Source organism: Planococcus citri, chromosome 2 (genome assembly GCF_950023065.1).
Source record: "Planococcus citri chromosome 2, ihPlaCitr1.1, whole genome shotgun sequence".
Classification (NCBI taxonomy): domain Eukaryota; kingdom Metazoa; phylum Arthropoda; class Insecta; order Hemiptera; family Pseudococcidae; genus Planococcus; species Planococcus citri.
This window is the reverse complement of record NC_088678.1, coordinates 66,602,746-66,619,880: the sequence shown is the minus strand read 5'-3', so window position 1 is coordinate 66,619,880 and position 17,135 is coordinate 66,602,746. Positions and strand designations below refer to the sequence as shown.

The 17,135-nt window shown below is 36.2% G+C and overlaps 2 protein-coding genes across 4 annotated transcripts in view; both read right to left on the bottom strand.

Annotated features, from left to right (window-relative positions):
• Nucleotides 1-17,135, bottom strand: part of LOC135837240 (vesicular glutamate transporter 3-like) — a 45,580-nt gene that overhangs the window by 4,837 nt on the left and 23,608 nt on the right. The gene's annotated exons all lie outside the window — the stretch shown is intronic.
• On the bottom strand, nt 8,545-16,863 carry LOC135837228 (uncharacterized). The gene is made up of 5 exons (XM_065352436.1): nt 9,403-16,863; nt 9,263-9,330; nt 9,050-9,135; nt 8,908-8,977; nt 8,545-8,823 (listed from the first exon to the last, which is right to left on the bottom strand). Exon 1 carries the CDS (start codon nt 16,631-16,633, stop codon nt 11,297-11,299), a length of 5,337 nt encoding a protein of 1,778 aa, XP_065208508.1. The 5' UTR covers nt 16,634-16,863; the 3' UTR covers nt 8,545-8,823; nt 8,908-8,977; nt 9,050-9,135; nt 9,263-9,330; nt 9,403-11,296.

Sequence of the window (17,135 nt, the reverse complement as noted above, 5' to 3'; positions counted from 1 at the left end):
CCCTCGAACCAGATAATTCCACTTTAGGGGTCCAGCCCTATATACGAGAGCGGGTATGAATCAGGATAATAATTAATATTTCGTAAATAAATTTACTCAACATTACCTATCACCTAAGTGAGGGACCCACCCCAGGTATAATCATAGGACGAATTTAGATGTGTAGGATCGTATGTATGTAAAGAAATAGAAACACAAATGAACTTCAAAACTGTTTATAATTACTTCATCACGTAGAGAAAAGATCAACATTCGTTGGTATCTCAAGAAACGTAATTATAATTGAAGTTAAAACAAGAATTACTACATTCATAGCCTATTCTTGTGGATTTGGGGAAAAGGAAAGTATTTGTTATAAAAACTAAGAAAATAAAGGATAAATACCTTGGATTGGCAAAGACAATATAATTACCATTCCAACACCAGAATGATAATTAAAAATTGCTGTTTGGTGTTGTATAGGTATGTACTTCCGGAATAGTACACACTACTATTGACTCAAAATAAATAGAATAAATGGGGAAAAATCCGAGCCATAAGAAAATAATCCCTCGTGAGCATCATCTCTGTGCTAGTTTCAGTACATTCGAATCAATAGAATCAATGCACTGGACTAGACCTCACACTTCCCTGGCAGTCCAAGCTCGTAGTCTTGGAGCTGACCAGGTCAGGTGGCAGTAGAATGAATACTGAAGTTCTTAGAAACTAGCTTGAGAGAGCTCAATGATGAAAATATGAATAAGAGACGAGCTGCGGATGCAGCGGCTGCGCGCGATGGTGCGCTGTGATTGGCCGGATATTAGGTCATATTTCGCGGAATTACCCCTTTCTATGGTAAGGCTCGCGGCGCGGATATTCGCGTCAGGTTGGGTAATACAGCAATACTTTTTATCCCAGCTAAGTGGTATAAAAAGCATGATTTTTCTCCCTCTACATATGCCCCGATTTAGGTAACACATGTAGCGAGGTCGAAATATGGTACATAAATCCAAAAATTAGCAGGAGAATCAATAGAATTAATAAGTAGATGACCAATATCCAGCGCCACTGCCCCGATTTATGTAGTTTATTGTGTACTCGTGTAGTGTGTACCGGAAGTAATAGAATTAATAAACATCTTCAAGAATTCGAGGTATAGAAAAATAGAAGTAAATAGCATGGAAAACATCCACAAGAGTACAAAAAGAAGTTACAATACGAAACTACGTAATATAGAAAATACAGCTTAAAGTAAGTTTGAAAAAAGAAAAAAATACGTAAAAATAAGATAATTACGTAATGCTATAGAAAATGAAAATTTACAGAAATTTGAAAAATGAGAATGAAAAGCAAAAATGTGAAAAAAGTAATGATTTAACAAGTAGGACAACTGTCCAAAAGGTAGTACAGTGTAAAAGTAAATACGTACCTATTTGCTTTGGATGTATCAATAAAATAATATAACTTCTGTAATAATTGAGCTTATGTTTTTTTTTTTTTTTTATTTCAGATGTAGCAGTTGGAAACGGATACAGCAGTCAAATCAGAAAGTTGAAGATTACTTGATCGTCGTATAAATGATGAAAGTAGGTCTAAATCATTTACTGTGTAATAGATTAATTTCGTAGTATGACGGCTAAGCGCTACAATTATATGTGGAATACTATCAAAAATTGAATTGTTCTGATTGATTAAACGAACTAATATAATTGTGGCTGATTGTTTCCCTTGGTATTCATGTACCGTGTTAATGGGGAATCCGTTACGTGCTAAGATCTGTTTTTCATTTTGAGTAAAACATAAGTAATGAGCATCGATTATATGAGGTAGGGAAATAATATTTTTCAGTTTGACGAGGTTCATCTCATGATGTATTTGCGATGATGAAAACATACCTTGATGATAGTATTGAAACAATAATGCTGATGTGGTTAATGTACACCTATGAGAAATTGATAAATAGGTATAATTCGAAACGGAGTTATCTGATATTGTAGAGAAATGCACAGTTGGTAATAAAGAACGATTGATATATGGGATTTGATTTTTGTCTCCAACAAGTATTACTTCCTTCGCGTTGGATTTCGTTATGGCAAATATAATTTCACCTAAGTGAACTAAAAATGCTTCATCTATAAATAATCGTGTATAATTCTTATTATTTGTACTCATTAGGTAAGAATCAATCGTTCTGTAATTACGTTTTAAATGGTATTCATCCAAAGTATGTTCATTTTTCAAAATCATTTTATTTCGAAAATTCTCAGCTCCTTCTTTGGTTGGAAATAATACAAGATCTGATTGAGTATTTACGTTATTTAGAATAAACGATGTTTTCCCACAGCCTGGTACACCTTGTACAATTGTAAATTTCGGAATTAATGTCTTGCTCAGATCAATATTTTTGCAAGAAAAGAATAGGTCATAATCACTTAATATTCTGGTTTCATTTGTTACAATTAATTTTGGAGAATTCAAGGTGTCAGAATTAATATCGTTAAGAACGAGTAAGTTTTTTCCGTCGCAGGCATATTTGTAATTACTGTATGGTGGAGAATGAATAAATTTTCCAAAGTTGGTATCGTAAATTCCTATTTCCAAATTTTTAGCAGGCATGATTCTTGAATTTTCAAATGAAGAATGAAGTATACTTGCATTCCATAGTGCCGAAACCGAGTTCAAATACCAGATATATAATTGCTCATTAGCAGCATTCAAAAAATTAAGATTCTCGTCGATCGTAGAGTTACTCATTATGTAATAAATGAAACAATAATTCAACTCAAGAAATAATATACTCAATGTAATAAGGAAACAATAGTGTCCAGCAAAAATAATAATCGATTATTAAATAAAATTAAATAAAAATATTCAGTCTTCGAGAAAATAAAAAAAAAAATAGGAAAATTTGCCAACTTTAATTCACACTTCTAATTGGTCCAATAATTGATGACGTAGTAAATATAAGTATCGATAATCTATTTGTAATGATAACAAAAATTAACAGCGTTTGTTTTTAATTTGTTTCAGATTATGCGCAAGGATGATTACGAAAATATCGGCAGAATAAACGGGAAGTAATTATAGTTCGCGATATTATATAATATGATACGTCGGTACTTTGTTAATCATTATCGTCTTTTTTCAGCGTGATCGGGCTCATCTGCATTGGCGCGTTTTATGAATGGCTTCAACAGTCTTCGCTCTGCAAGATAAGGAATTAAGCCGAGTAAAACTTCAAGATGACTACTCTGTGTTAATGCGGGAATGTTTGACCAGTGTGCAATTGGTAAATGATGATCTACCACAGTCTCCACTTCGTGTAGATAGACAATTCTGGAGGAACGACTTAATAACACTGCCGTATATCGAAGCCAAGCTCGTAAGTCTTTACATGTCTGCTCCGTCTCGCTAGTATAGATTGGAGGGATTATAACGATTTTACAAACATGCGTCTTGAGAATAAACTCCAATAACTTCTTAGCATCTTCGGTGATATCGGTCAACGGTGTACCGTTGGCTATGTCTCGATGGCCAAGAGAAAGAATAATGTACTTAGGGAGTACTACTACATATTTTCGTAAGTTCCTCTGAATATCTTTTATCGTTATAGATCGGTTGACGAAGAGATTCGAGGGAAGCTGATCGACCAAATCGATGTTTCCAGCGACAGCATCGTCTACAGCACCACATAGGATGCCATCTCCAATGATCCAATGGCCCTGGATGAAATAGACTGGTTCACGTACGCCATCAGATCTACGTAGCTTGCCCGAAACTATGTAAAAATAGAACTTGTGGTCATTTACGTATTTAGCAACGTCTCGTGGCACTTGACGATCGATGTAAAAAGGTAGTTCGGAAATCAACATATGAAAAGTCGCAGTAGTTATTACACCATCCGCTGGAATTCTCACCTTTGGGAACGAACCGATCGTCGGACGATGGTAATATGTAATAGGAAAATTATTACGAATATCAAGTCGATTTACTTGTAAGCGACGATTTTCTCTCATTACAGGTACGATGGCAGCTGCTGGCTCAGGTACGGGTACTGGAGCAGGTTCGGGTACAACAGCATCGAGAATCGGATGATAAAGTTGATCGAAATTCATGGCAGAATCATTCGACGAAGCGGACGATGGCGAATATTGATCGGCTGGGATCGGAGCTCGGTAGCCGGAAGTCGATGGCGGTGAGTTGTCAGTTTCGAAATTACGTAGTGCGGCTTGTAAATTTTCAACTGTTACCTTGGGTCTAGGTGATGCAGAGGTAGACGGAATTGATGACTGATTATCGATTTTCTGTTTAGGTTTAGATTCCTTGGAATCGGAATCAAGCGTCTGCATAGAATCGATCGAAAGTTTCAGAGATGCGAGTTTGGCACGTAAATCTTCGATTAGACGGTCTCTTGCGCGTAAATTAGCTTGCAATTCGGCATTACGATCTAAGGTTTGTTGGATTTCACCGTTGAGTCGATTATTCTGCTCGTATGTACTATTCATTTCTTGATTGAGCGACATTATTTGAGCTCGCGTAGAATTATTAACGAATAAACGTAGGCTCTCTGATATAGGCGATACTTTAACTACGATTTCATGAATTGAAGTAACAGAGATCGATGCACCGCAATTATCGTATAAGCAATCTAATTTCCTTTCTATCATACCCTTTGTCTTTAGCATCAGGCATTTGAGATGCATTACGTGGTGGCAATTTGAACCGGTTACCAGGACAGGAGGTGCCGTAGATCCAGCCGGCGGAGCAGCTAGCGTATCATCGCAAATGGTACAGACGGCGATACTCAGCTCAACGGAGTGCGTTAAATTAGCAGCAGCCATAATCTCGTTCCACAAAATAAAATATTGAATTTTACGGAAAACAGCAAAAATAGCACAAAATCGCGTACGTCAACTGAAATGGAGCACTAGCAATGATCACGTCAACATTCAAAATACTAATGAAGGCTAATAGATATTTGCGTAAATTCCTTGTGGATATTATATCGAAAAAATGCTGTAAATGGAAGGGATTATCTTTATAAGGCTGTTAAGTATCATTGTATTTAAGTAGGTGGGGATTATCCATGTAGCAAAGGCCTACAGATTATTGTAGTATTCGTCTGGCAAATTCTATTTATACCTTGTTATCTCTAGTAGACTGATTCTTCCGATAAATTGTACCTGTAAAATATTTTATCTTGAATAAATGGCTGTGAATATTTCCGTATTGTAGATTATTAGAGTTTATACGATTTCAGCATATAATAATTTCAGGTGAAAACATGCAGCTACTAGTATGAGAATTGAGTACACGGAAGATGGAACTATAAATAGAATTAATTGCAGTATAGTATGGTCAACAAGTGACAAGTTAAATCGAATATTGTCTCGTAAGCGGTAAAATAGAACCCACCTGCAGTAAATATCATCAATATTAAACCAATCATATTGCAAAATTGCCTCAGTACTATGTTAAGTTGATTGAGCCGCGAAATTAACTAAATTGAAACTTTGATACCGATAATCCCAAGTAGTGAATAAATTGTCTCAAATCACCTTCCAATAGAAATAATCATGAACAAATAAACAATGCGATTTCTGCAGAAGAGCGTATACTTCTTACAGCTCTTGAATATTTATTATCAAAAAGATAGAAAAAATATCAACCTTTTATAATTGGCCTTCTAGTGAATATACGAACTCGAAAAAGTAATTATACATTAGAAATATAACAAGAAAAAAGAATCAAACAAGGAAATACAATTCACGAACACGTAAAAATAGAAAACACTTCCGAAAATTTCTGTTATATCATAGAAAAAGTAGAAAAATTAATCATAATAAGCAAAATATGTAAATGAGTACTTCGTAGAGCAAATTAGCTTAATTTTTATAATAGAAATAATTTCGTTGAATGCGTCATGGTACAAAACATAAGTCCTAACATAGGTACTTATGTTGATCGAAAAACAGCGAGCTTAGAATTGAACAAATACCGATCCCTGTTCAGCTTATTACCGCATTCTTCTCAAATAAACAACTTAAAAAAAAATAGGAAAAATTCAACGAAAACAAATTCACAATTCGACAAACAAACAAATAAGAAAAAATAAATGAAAGTGTCACCTTAAAGAATAAATATTTACGAAAATGTCTGTATTACGGCCTGTAGGCGAGAAGATGGCTAATTCTGTAGATTACATCAAATACCACGAACGGATGAACGTATAGTATACCACCCATATCGCAATGATAGGGCTCTACGCGATCGATAGTTTCTTCGATGAATTCTAGGTAGTGAATTCTTTCCGTATCCATCTGAGGCATGATACTTCTCTGCCAGTCGCGATATTCCAACAATCTCTGAGCGTCTTCTCGCCTAGGAGCTACAATGGTCGGAAGAACTAGAATTCGCCGTACACCATGATCAAGTAAACATTTTAAGACGAGGTTGGTGTTCAATCGAGTAGCCAATTCTTTTTCAAGCGTGTTATCGTGGGTTCCCATAGAGAGAATTACGTATGGCGGCACGTTCGTCAAATGGTTGTCAATATTATGCATCAGCCTTTTGGCGCTAATGAAGCTCCCTGCAAATCTTGACCTATCCCAACGATTCTTCAGAACGGAATTTCTTCTTAAAGGTTCTCTTGCCAACGAATGTGCCAAGCCATCACCAACTACCCACCACCCATTGAGGAAACAATGGGTTGATGGCTGTTTATCGTTCGCAGACCAAGTCGTAAAAACCGATGAATACATTTCTTGCGTTTGAAATGAAAATTCTTGTCTCAGCTGATGTTGAATTTGACGACCATAATGGTAGTTCGCTCTTTCGAGAATTGCCATGATGTTACTGCGGCGGTTAGGAAAAATCGCTCTTTGCATTGAATGGCCGTTTACTCCTCCGTCGTAAATACGTATTTCACGCTCATCGCGGAAGTCTTCATTCGGAGCGTCTTCATCGTCCATTAACGGTCTCTGAGCTTCGGCGACAGTAGCCACGCGTGGCGTTATTACGTTACGGGTCCGAGGATCTCGCGACATACGTGTAGCGTTTGAAGATGGCGCAACGATATGGTTGACCAGCACGTTATGTGCGTTGAAAAAGCTTCCCAATACGTTGCGGCCGCTTGGACGGAAGGTGTCGCGGAATCGTGAAGTCGATGGTGCAGCATCATCTGTCAATGCTGGCGGATGAGCAGGTGGCATGTTTACATCATCGAGGTTAATTTCTGATGTTTTCGCATAAATTTCTTTATTTTCCTCGATAGTTTTAGGCGACACGATGACCGACGATGAAGTCGAACCGTAAATCGATGCTTGATCAGTATTCGTCGATTGGCGTGATGGACCAGCTTCGCCGATTTTTTCGATCGGAGGAAGTGAATTGGGCACCTTTGCAATTAAGCCATCTTGCGCATCCAATTGCAGGTCTAATTGTCGTTGGAATTCACGCTCTTCAGCTTCAAATAAAGAAAGAATGCTAGAATTAGATGAATCAGTTGACTTGTTAATTAAATCAATAGAATGATTAATAATACCTTCTTTCGCGGCGAACATCGACGATAATCGATCAATCGGTTCGTTCAAGTCGTTACGTCCAATTGGGCTCGTGTTTTCAGTTCGTACTGTATCTTGCAAGTCTTCGTTATTATTATCGGTATTTACGCAATTGTCTACTTCATTAGTATCATCGTCAATCGTATCTTCGACGTATTCACCGTTTTCTTGAACTAATTCTTCATCAATATCTGTGGAAACACATGGAATATTAAAATTTCTTAAATTATGAAATTTTGAAACGAATACGTCTTTAGAATTAATATCAACAGGTGTAGGTAGCAAATTCTCGTTTCCACAGGTGAAGTAATTGAAAAAATGCAATTCGCGTAAAAACAATTTCTGTTCAGCGTAATTGAAGTAATTGGTACGATGATGATGGTTACGTGTATATTCAGGATGGTTAAAACAACAAAACTTACCGTCGAGATGATTAACTTCATTTTCACGTCTGATATTATGTAGTTGTTGTTCCAAATCCGAGATTCTATTCAAACGTACAACACATATGGCCTCAGCATCTTCGAGAGATTCTTGGAGATGGTTAATGCGTTCGGACTGACGACGGATTATTTCTCCCTGGTTGTCAATACTAATACGATGCGATTGATTCGTGCAGACGCATGACGGTGTACCAAAGCGGAAGGATAAATAATTGTATCGCTGACGTACAAGGAGCGCATTACAGTTTTTGTTCGGACATTTATTTTTCACCGTCTTAAAAATTCCAGCCGGGGTCCGTTGTTCTGTTGCATCTTTAATACAGGTTTGATGGAATACGTGCGGGCAATATTCGTTTTTTACAATTTCTTGACGCATCTCAAAACCGTCACCGCAACGTTCGCACATAGGCACTTTGAACGATTCCATGACTCTAGAAGAATGAATAGAATTAGTGTCAGAATCCGATATATCTATGTCTATAGATTGGATAAAATCAGTTGGGAAATCATTATTAGGCTCTGCACAAATAATGTCGTCGACATACGTCTTAGTGATTGGTCTATCAGGGTCGAAAATTTTCGATCGGTAGAATGAATTAGGCTCGTTGAAATATGCTTGAATTAATTCGGGCTTGTAAAGAGATAGGTCTTCTTTGTATAAAGCTCTACGAGCATCATGAACATCATTGTCCATCTCTTTCTTCGAAAAATAGTACCGGTTTCCTTCCCATTTAATAAGATTGTGAAAATTCATCGTATAAAGAGTAATAGGTACCTGGTAACGAAATCCGCGTCGTCAGAGTCAGATCTAAACAGTATCGAAATAATTCCCGGTTAGCCTATTCGAACAGTAATTACGTAAATTCAATAGCTTTGCGAATAAATCGGTAACGAATATTGACAAATTGTGAATGGTATTTTACCTGGTCGTGTTGAATTTAAGTCGAAGAAACCGTATCAACAATTCGCCGAATTAATCGAACCAATAATCGTCTAGTGAACAAATCGAAATTGCTAAGTTATGACGAATTTTAAGTAATGAATGAATATGAATTTAATTCTTACCAACAACGTCGAATATTCTTCGCCAATATCGTAAATCACCAATAAAATCACACAGCTGGGATGTTGCCAAAATACCACGTTGACTTCTGATCAAACAATGAATAAATGTTGAAATTAATGAACGAATTGCACGCAATTAATCAATGAATATTTGTACGACTGGAGTATTTAGTCTTGCCTATTATGGAGTAAATATCTTGACTGATTTCTTACCTTTTAAACTCAATTTTCATGCATAGATGGATGTATCCGTAGAAAATACACACCGATTGGACTCAATGCTAATGAATAAATTTTTCAAATTAAAACCTTGTCTCGAGTAGAACAAATAGGTATATCGTGTGCTTGCTTACCGTATTTAGCATCCAACTTGTAATTAAACCAAGATTCGCTTATTATAAGGATGAATCCACTGCGACACAATCTGACCAAAGTCGCTGAATTAATTTCCAAAACTGAAAGATATTCACGAATCAATCAAATAGGCTGTATAAAATGGTCGTAGATATTATGGATAGAAAGAGTATCGCAATAATAGTTTCCAATCGAATATGTCAAACAATAACAACGTGGCACTTACAGCAGGATAATTTGCATCAATCTAAATTAATCCAATCGAAATATAATACCGCATTAATCGCACAAAAACACCACTGCAATTAAGAAAAGAAGTTCATGAAATGCCTTTAGGCTAGTATGGTGTAGAAAAAATCAAATATTTACCGAAAAAGATGGCGACGCAAATAAAAGCACACACAATTCGAGAGAGACATTCGCATTGAAAGCTAAACGTTGAATAATCGTATGTCAGCATCGATGGTATAGGTTCAGTTCGTAGAAGCAATAAATGCGATAAGGAATCTGCCTTTTGTATAATTTTTAGGCGACGGTTCCTTATCTGATTCCCCTCCCCTCCTGTCGTCTCGTACGGCTATCACTTTCCATCGCTAAATATAACTTCTTATGCGACAGAAATCAATCTGGTAAATTTTTGTTCGAGGTTGAGAGGAGAAAAAATGAAACAATTCGTACACGTTAATAGGTAGTTTTTTTTTTTATTTATTTGCATAATAAGTAGGGATGTAATTATGAAATCAAATTTCTTCTCTTAAAATTAATACAGTATGTACAAGTGTTGGACAATAGGTAATTACGTAAATATCGGTAGAAATGATTAAAGTTGGTTAGAAGCTTCCAGGGACTGTGTGAATTTTACAATTCTGTACGCAAGTTCTGCATAAATTAGAGGGTTTGCGTAGTAATTTCCAGCTCCATCTTTAAAGAAAGGGTCTGCTCGATCAATAATTTCTTCGAGAGCGTGAGCATACTTAAGTACTTGTGGGTTAATTTTAATTAGATCTCCTTTGAGCCAATTTCGGAATTTACCACGCAATGATTGATCTGGAAGGATTCTAGAATTAATATTGGGAAGAATCAATATGTCTTCGACACCCTGGTCCAGCAGAAAAGCAATCAATTCTTTAGTGTTGTAACAACATTTGGTAAATGACTCCTTTAAGATGTCGTGACTACCAATAGAAAGAATAATTCGTTTAGGTACTTTAATTTTATGATGCTGGATGTTGTGGCATAATCTCTTCGCAGAAATATTTGTACCTGAAACTTTTGAGGTATCCCATAGTTTCAAAACCCTTTTTTCTTCTTTTACGACTTGACGTACGATAGCGTGTGAAATGCCATCGCCAATCAGCCACCAACCGTTCAGAAAAGCACTCATAATGTGCATACCATCGTAACGTGAGAGAGAAATATAACGGCTTATGAAAAAATGTTGTTGAGCGTAAATAAAATGTTCTTGATATTCGAGAGGCATGATTGGTCCATAGTCACATCCTTCGTTGACCAATTTATCTTCAAGGTTTTCCCAAGTAATAGGTAAAAATACGTCTTGATATACTCCATCAAATCTTCGAATTCTCACGATGTTTTCTGCTTTATTTACATAACGTAGAGGGTAGCTATTGTCCAAAGCATACATATTTAATAGAATTAATAAGCTCTTCCTGAAATAATAAAATCTTCTTATTTGAAATAATATTTACAATGCTGCTAAAATGGGATTAATCGTGAACAAATAAAAACGATCAAATGGGTAATATATTTGTAAAGAGGTATTTGCGAGTTAGAGATGATCGTTTGAAGAAGAATTAATATCAAATGAACAAAAATTGAAGTTACTTTTTCAAGGTAGGTAGAAAATATTTAACAGGTGGGATCGAGGGAGATTTAGGAAACTGTCGACCAATCGGGGAGTTCTGATAACGAATGCACCAACGCAATTCGTTGATCATGGTTAAGCAAACTGAGTATAATAGAATTAACGTGTTTGAACCTTTTCCTCTCCCTTCGAGGTTCATCTTCGGGTATGTCAGTTCCTTCGTCGTAATTTATCTCCATACGCCTGCGCATATTATATCGCTGATTAGCCTGATGTTTAAGATCTTCGCGAGATTTTTCATCTGGAATAACTTTTGATAATACAGCATTAAATTGCTGAGATTTATAATCATCTACCTTCTTTCTAAATTTTCGACGAAATCGGTTAAATTGAATCAATTTCTCATCCTCAGTCATATCATTGACTTTTGATGTGGTTTTCTTTTGTTTTTGTGATTCGAGTTCTTGTATAAATTTCTCTAGCAAATCACGATGCTCAGCAAATTGTTTCATTCGTTTCTGCAAGGATCGATTATCCCATTTAGAACGAAGCTTAGGTTCTTCTGCTAGCAGCTTTAAATGACGTAAATTCAGGTAAGTTGTAATTTGTCTAACGTTTATTAATCGCTTATCACTTTTGTCTGCAATATTGCATACTTCATAGCAATTTGCCCCAGTGTGAGATTTAATAACATATGGCCCAAAACGCTTAGGATATAATTTATACGTAGTTCCTTTATCAGCCGAAGACTGCTTGTGATTAGTAATCATAACCAGTTCTCCAGGCTGATAAATCCTAGGATCTCCATAACGCTTATTATGTTTCTGTTCTTTAGATTGGAAAATATCTTCGCGTTTCTCTTTGATGTATCGAATAAGAGCCTGGTGTTCAGTCAGCGAATCAATCAACGCTAAATCATGATCCACGGTATAGACAGCTTTGCGAGCTAATCTATCAGCGGTAAAATTCCCAAAGTCTGTTTCACGAGCATATACATGGGTAAGTTCAAATAATTCAAATTGTGATTTCAAATTAATGATCTCTTTGAACAATTCCTGATGATGAACTGGCTTCTTTGCAGAGTTTTTCCAATCATTTTCGCTCCATTTTGAGAAAGTATTATTGACGGCAGATGTCAAATACAAAGAATCAGAAATAACTCGTAATCGAAGAATTTTATTATGAATGGCTATTTTCATCGCGGTAAGTAGCGCAACAGCCTCTGCTAAATTGTTCGTTGGCGTATAATTTTCGAGCTTGATTCTTTCTGAGATGTTTTGTTTACCTTCAGGATGCCAGCAGATGCCAATGCCAGCGATGGCATTATCTGAACCGTTATTTGCACAGGCTCCATCAACCGAAACCCATACAACATCTTCGCTGGAAATATAAACGTTGTTCAATAAATCGAGCTTGGAATTTAAGAGCTCTTCGCTAGTAATTGAAGGTAATTCATCTTGTTTTCTTTTTTCTCGGAATTTACGTAAATGATATTTAGCATCAAATTTAACTCTTTCAGAAGGAAAATCAGTATCGAACTCAGAAATGCTCCAGATTTCGTTAGGAGGAACGTTAACGTCGTTAGGAGTATTATTTATTTCCTCTTCGATATTCTCGATGTAAGTAGACCAACCATGATGCGAGTAAGCTCCATCAGCAGTACTATTCATCTTAATTCGTAACCGGTCACCAATTATACGCATAGTACGTTCGACTAAATTGGATTGGGGGTTGTAGGCCGTGGAGTGTCCAATTTTAATTTTATATTTCTTCAGCAATTTTCGCCATATAGAATTAGTAAACTGAGTTGCATTATCTGTGATAATTTTACGAATTTTACGTTGATCTGATGTAATTTGTTTGATTACAGATTCCATAGCAGTAGCTACGGTTTCTTGAACGATATTCTTCAGTGGTGATAACCAAACTCGTCCTGATAAAACGTCCTTCGATACCAGTAAATAACGCGGCTGATTAGAATAGTTTGCAATCGGACCAAGAATATCAACGGAAATTACATCTCCAAGTGAGTGAGCTTGTGTATATCCAAATTCTAATGGCTTACGTTCTGAATAAGTTTTATTTGCTTTACAGTTTAAACATTCGCTGGTTATGTGACGAATAAAGTATTTAGCATTCGATGAATAATACATTCGACGGAAAATAAGTTCAAGCTTATTAGCACCGATATGACCGTAAGTTTCGTGTAAAAATATAATAATATCTTTAAATATTTCGTCTGGTAAAACTGGTACTCTACTCTCATCGGGATAATTGAACATTAATAATTCTTCATCGTTGGTAACATCGATGGAATATCGTTTAGCGAGGTTGTTTTTAATCGATAATTCCCTGGAGTTTAATTCTTTGTCAGGGGTTTTTAAACGTCGAATAATATTTAAACATTTTGAGTCTCGTTTTTGGAAATGACTAAGTCGTGATAAATACTTCAAGAGCTGAGCTCTGATACGTGTGGAAATATCATATTCATCGAGGATAAAATTTGAACAATTGGCACTGTTGATAGTGAGTTCGGGAGCTTGCATTCCGAACCACTTCTTGTGTCTCTTTCGTAAATCGTAAATTAAGTTGTAGCAATTGAATAAAGTGATCCATCCGGCCGCTTTACGGTGGACTTCTGCTATGGTTTCAAATTTATGTACGATGGATAATAAGTCGCTTCGGACATGAATTGTCCGGCCATGGAGCCATAGCTGTAACTTTTTGATACTTTTAGCAAGGGTATACATTTCTTTTTCAATCAATGTATATTTCTTTTGATGACTTTTGAAACTATGACTCGTAAACATTATTATTTCATCGTTATTCTGATAATTCTGATATAACACTGCGTTCATCGCATCACTTGAAGTATACGTATCTAAGTAGAGGTCAATATCGTCTCTCGGTGGAACTAAATCAAAATCTTTGGTATATTCTTTCTTCAATTCTTCAACAGCAGCATCTTGACGAGGTCCCCATTCAAATGGTACGTTGTCGCACGTTAGTTCATATAATGGCGCTATTATTTGCTGATATGTAGGAATAAATCTACGATATAGGCCAGTAAGACCTATAAATTCGAGTATTTGAATTTTGTCTTTAAGAATAAATTTACCTTTTTTCGTGTGTTTCGTAATATAATCGTTAAATTTATCTATTTTGCACGATTGTTTCGAAATTTTACCATGACTTAAATCGAACCCAAGATGTTCAGTTTTTCCTTTGAAGAAAGTTGTCTTTTTTGCATTTAGGCGTAGATTATTTAACCGTAATATCGTAAGTACTTCGACCAATAATTCCAACATATTTTCAAAAGTCGCAGATCTGAGTAAAATATCATCGACATATTTAGTAATTCCCGCTTTATCAGGTATTATGGCATTAACCATTTTTACAAAGAGAGCCGAAGATACTTTCAAGCCATAGGGCAAACGAATAAATTGATATACGCGTCCATCAATCTGAAAAGCACAATATTGGCGAGAATTCTCATCCAATACAAGTTGCCAGAATCCTGAGACAAAATCGAGAGTGCTGAATAGTTTGGATTCGGCATCTTCAGTAATGATTCTATCCAATAATCCAGCTTCATTGTAATTAATAGCTAAAATAGGGTTTAAATCGACAGGATTTAAGCACACTCGTATCTCACCGCTTTTCTTAACGTTGACTACGATGGGGTTAATGAACGTGGAGTCTGATGGTTCGATGACATTCGTGGCCATCATAACTTGTAATTCTTTACGTAGATCATTCATTAACTTTTTGGATGGATTGTACTTAGCTCCTTTATATTTTATTTCTGTTTCAGGAATGATGAACTTCAATGGAATCTTCTCACCGACATATTTTCCCGGGAATTTTGAGAATACATCGTAAAATTGGCTCAATTTGTTGAAAGCTTTCCTAGCTTGCTCGGTGGTGATTCGATTATCATCGACAGCATCTTGTAAGTCGGACTCCAATTTGGCAAGAAAGATTTCTGGTCCATCGTCGATGATACCGTAAGGTAGGCGATGATAATTATCTTCAGTATTAGTTCTTCGTAAAATATCGTTCATTACCAACCTATATTCTTCTTTCATTCTAGCTCCGGAAACAAATAGCTTACCCTCATATTCTGACGGCGACATAAAATCAATAACCTCAGTATGGACTTTGGCGGATGGTCGACATAAAGCTTTACGTTGTCTGATACGAGGCTCAATTCCTAAGTATTCCATAGACTGAGTACCGATGAGAAAGATATGATTGCAGCCTTTGAGTACATAAAAAGGTATTTTAAGAGCATGAGAGCCGAAATATAACGTAGGAACAATAATATATTTCGCAGTTTCAGCTTCCTTTGAATCAGCAAGCACACATACGGCCGGTTCGTCGAGTGCAATAAAATCTAAATCATCAGAATGATTTTTGATCAAATGTAGAGCTGTTTCTTCGGACATGATGTTTGGAACTGCCCCAGAATCGAGTTGAGCTGGGTAATTAGTATTTCCTAATCGTAGTGGTATTACGCAAGTAATTATTTCGTCTCTAACATGAAGTAACTGCGATCTTAAATTTTTGTTCATTTCAGACACTTTCATCGGAGTTTTGTTGAAGCTAGAAGGACTGAATGAATCAGTGTTTTCTTCGTTAACTGAAATACGATTAACCATACCTACGGAAAAAGTCGGAAAATTACGTAATTCTGTAGGAGTTTCATTGGGATCGTCGTTATGTGTTGACTCAGGTGGAATCGTATCATGAATAGCAAGACTAAAGTCATCAGATGTATTCAGAGTATCGTCGAGAGATTCACCAGTACCCGTACTAGTGTTCAAGGTTTGCATTACATCTAAAGCCGCTTCTTGATTTGGAGAGCCTAATATTTGTTCAATCAATCTTAATGAATTGGTTGTCAAATGTTCCAGCGACCCATCTGGTCGAGCCGCAAATTGAGCGCCTTCATCTTCACTAGTTGAAATATCTTGAATCGTAACAGGATCACGTGTGTCCATCAATCGTTCAGTTGGTTCGCACAAATCATTGATAAACTTGAGAATGGTATTTCGATTTTGGATTCTCAATTTATAAATTTTCTGATCTTCATCAAGGTAAAATAATTTCTTATCTGGAATTACGTTATCGTTAACATCAGTAGCAACTAAACATTTTCTTCCTAGATTTTCAAGTTTTACTTCTTCTGCAAAAAATATTGCCGGATATAATGAGTAACGAACGTTCCGTGCTGGACAAACATCCTTGAAAACGTGGAGAAAATCAAGCCATCGTCTATGTGAAGTTGTTGCAGTATCATCGGCCTTGGGACGAACTGGAGGAAATATAACGAGTATGTCTTTAAATTGTTTATTGACCAATAATCGCATAATTCTGTCTACATAGGTATGAACGTACTTCATGTCTATTGAAGAATTATTTAACTCGAAGTCGCCTAATGAAATCAATACGTGTGGTTTGGTGAATGTTGCATTTTCTATTTCATGAGCCAATTCTTTTAATAAAATAATTTCCTTTAAATAAGGTTGTGGATCGAAATCGAATAATGCAGCACCGTGTTTAATATAATACGCAAGACTGTCACCAATAATTTCATAGTCGTCGAGTGGAGTTAAAGGTCGATTAAATGAGATGGAATTAATTACTGTTTGTCCCCCTCCACATTTGTCGTGGAGGGTTTCTTCAAGTTTTTTGAAACATTGATTTCCTCAGCGTCAGATTCGGAATCAGAATCGGAACTTATATTTTCTTCATCTTGTTGTTCACCGTAATGTGCTAATGCTTTTTCTAACTCATTCATATTGATTCCAACTGAATGTAAATAGTTACGCATTTGTCGATAGGGGTGTTTTGAACGTTCTTTTTGTTCGGTTTGTGTTCCTGCAGCAGCGTTCGATGTACCAC

Bases quoted from the DNA above. Each gene is read 5' to 3' on its own strand.
- LOC135837228 (XM_065352436.1), bottom strand. From the start codon at position 16,633: ATGAAGTACGTTCATACCTATGTAGACAGAATTATGCGATTATTGGTC.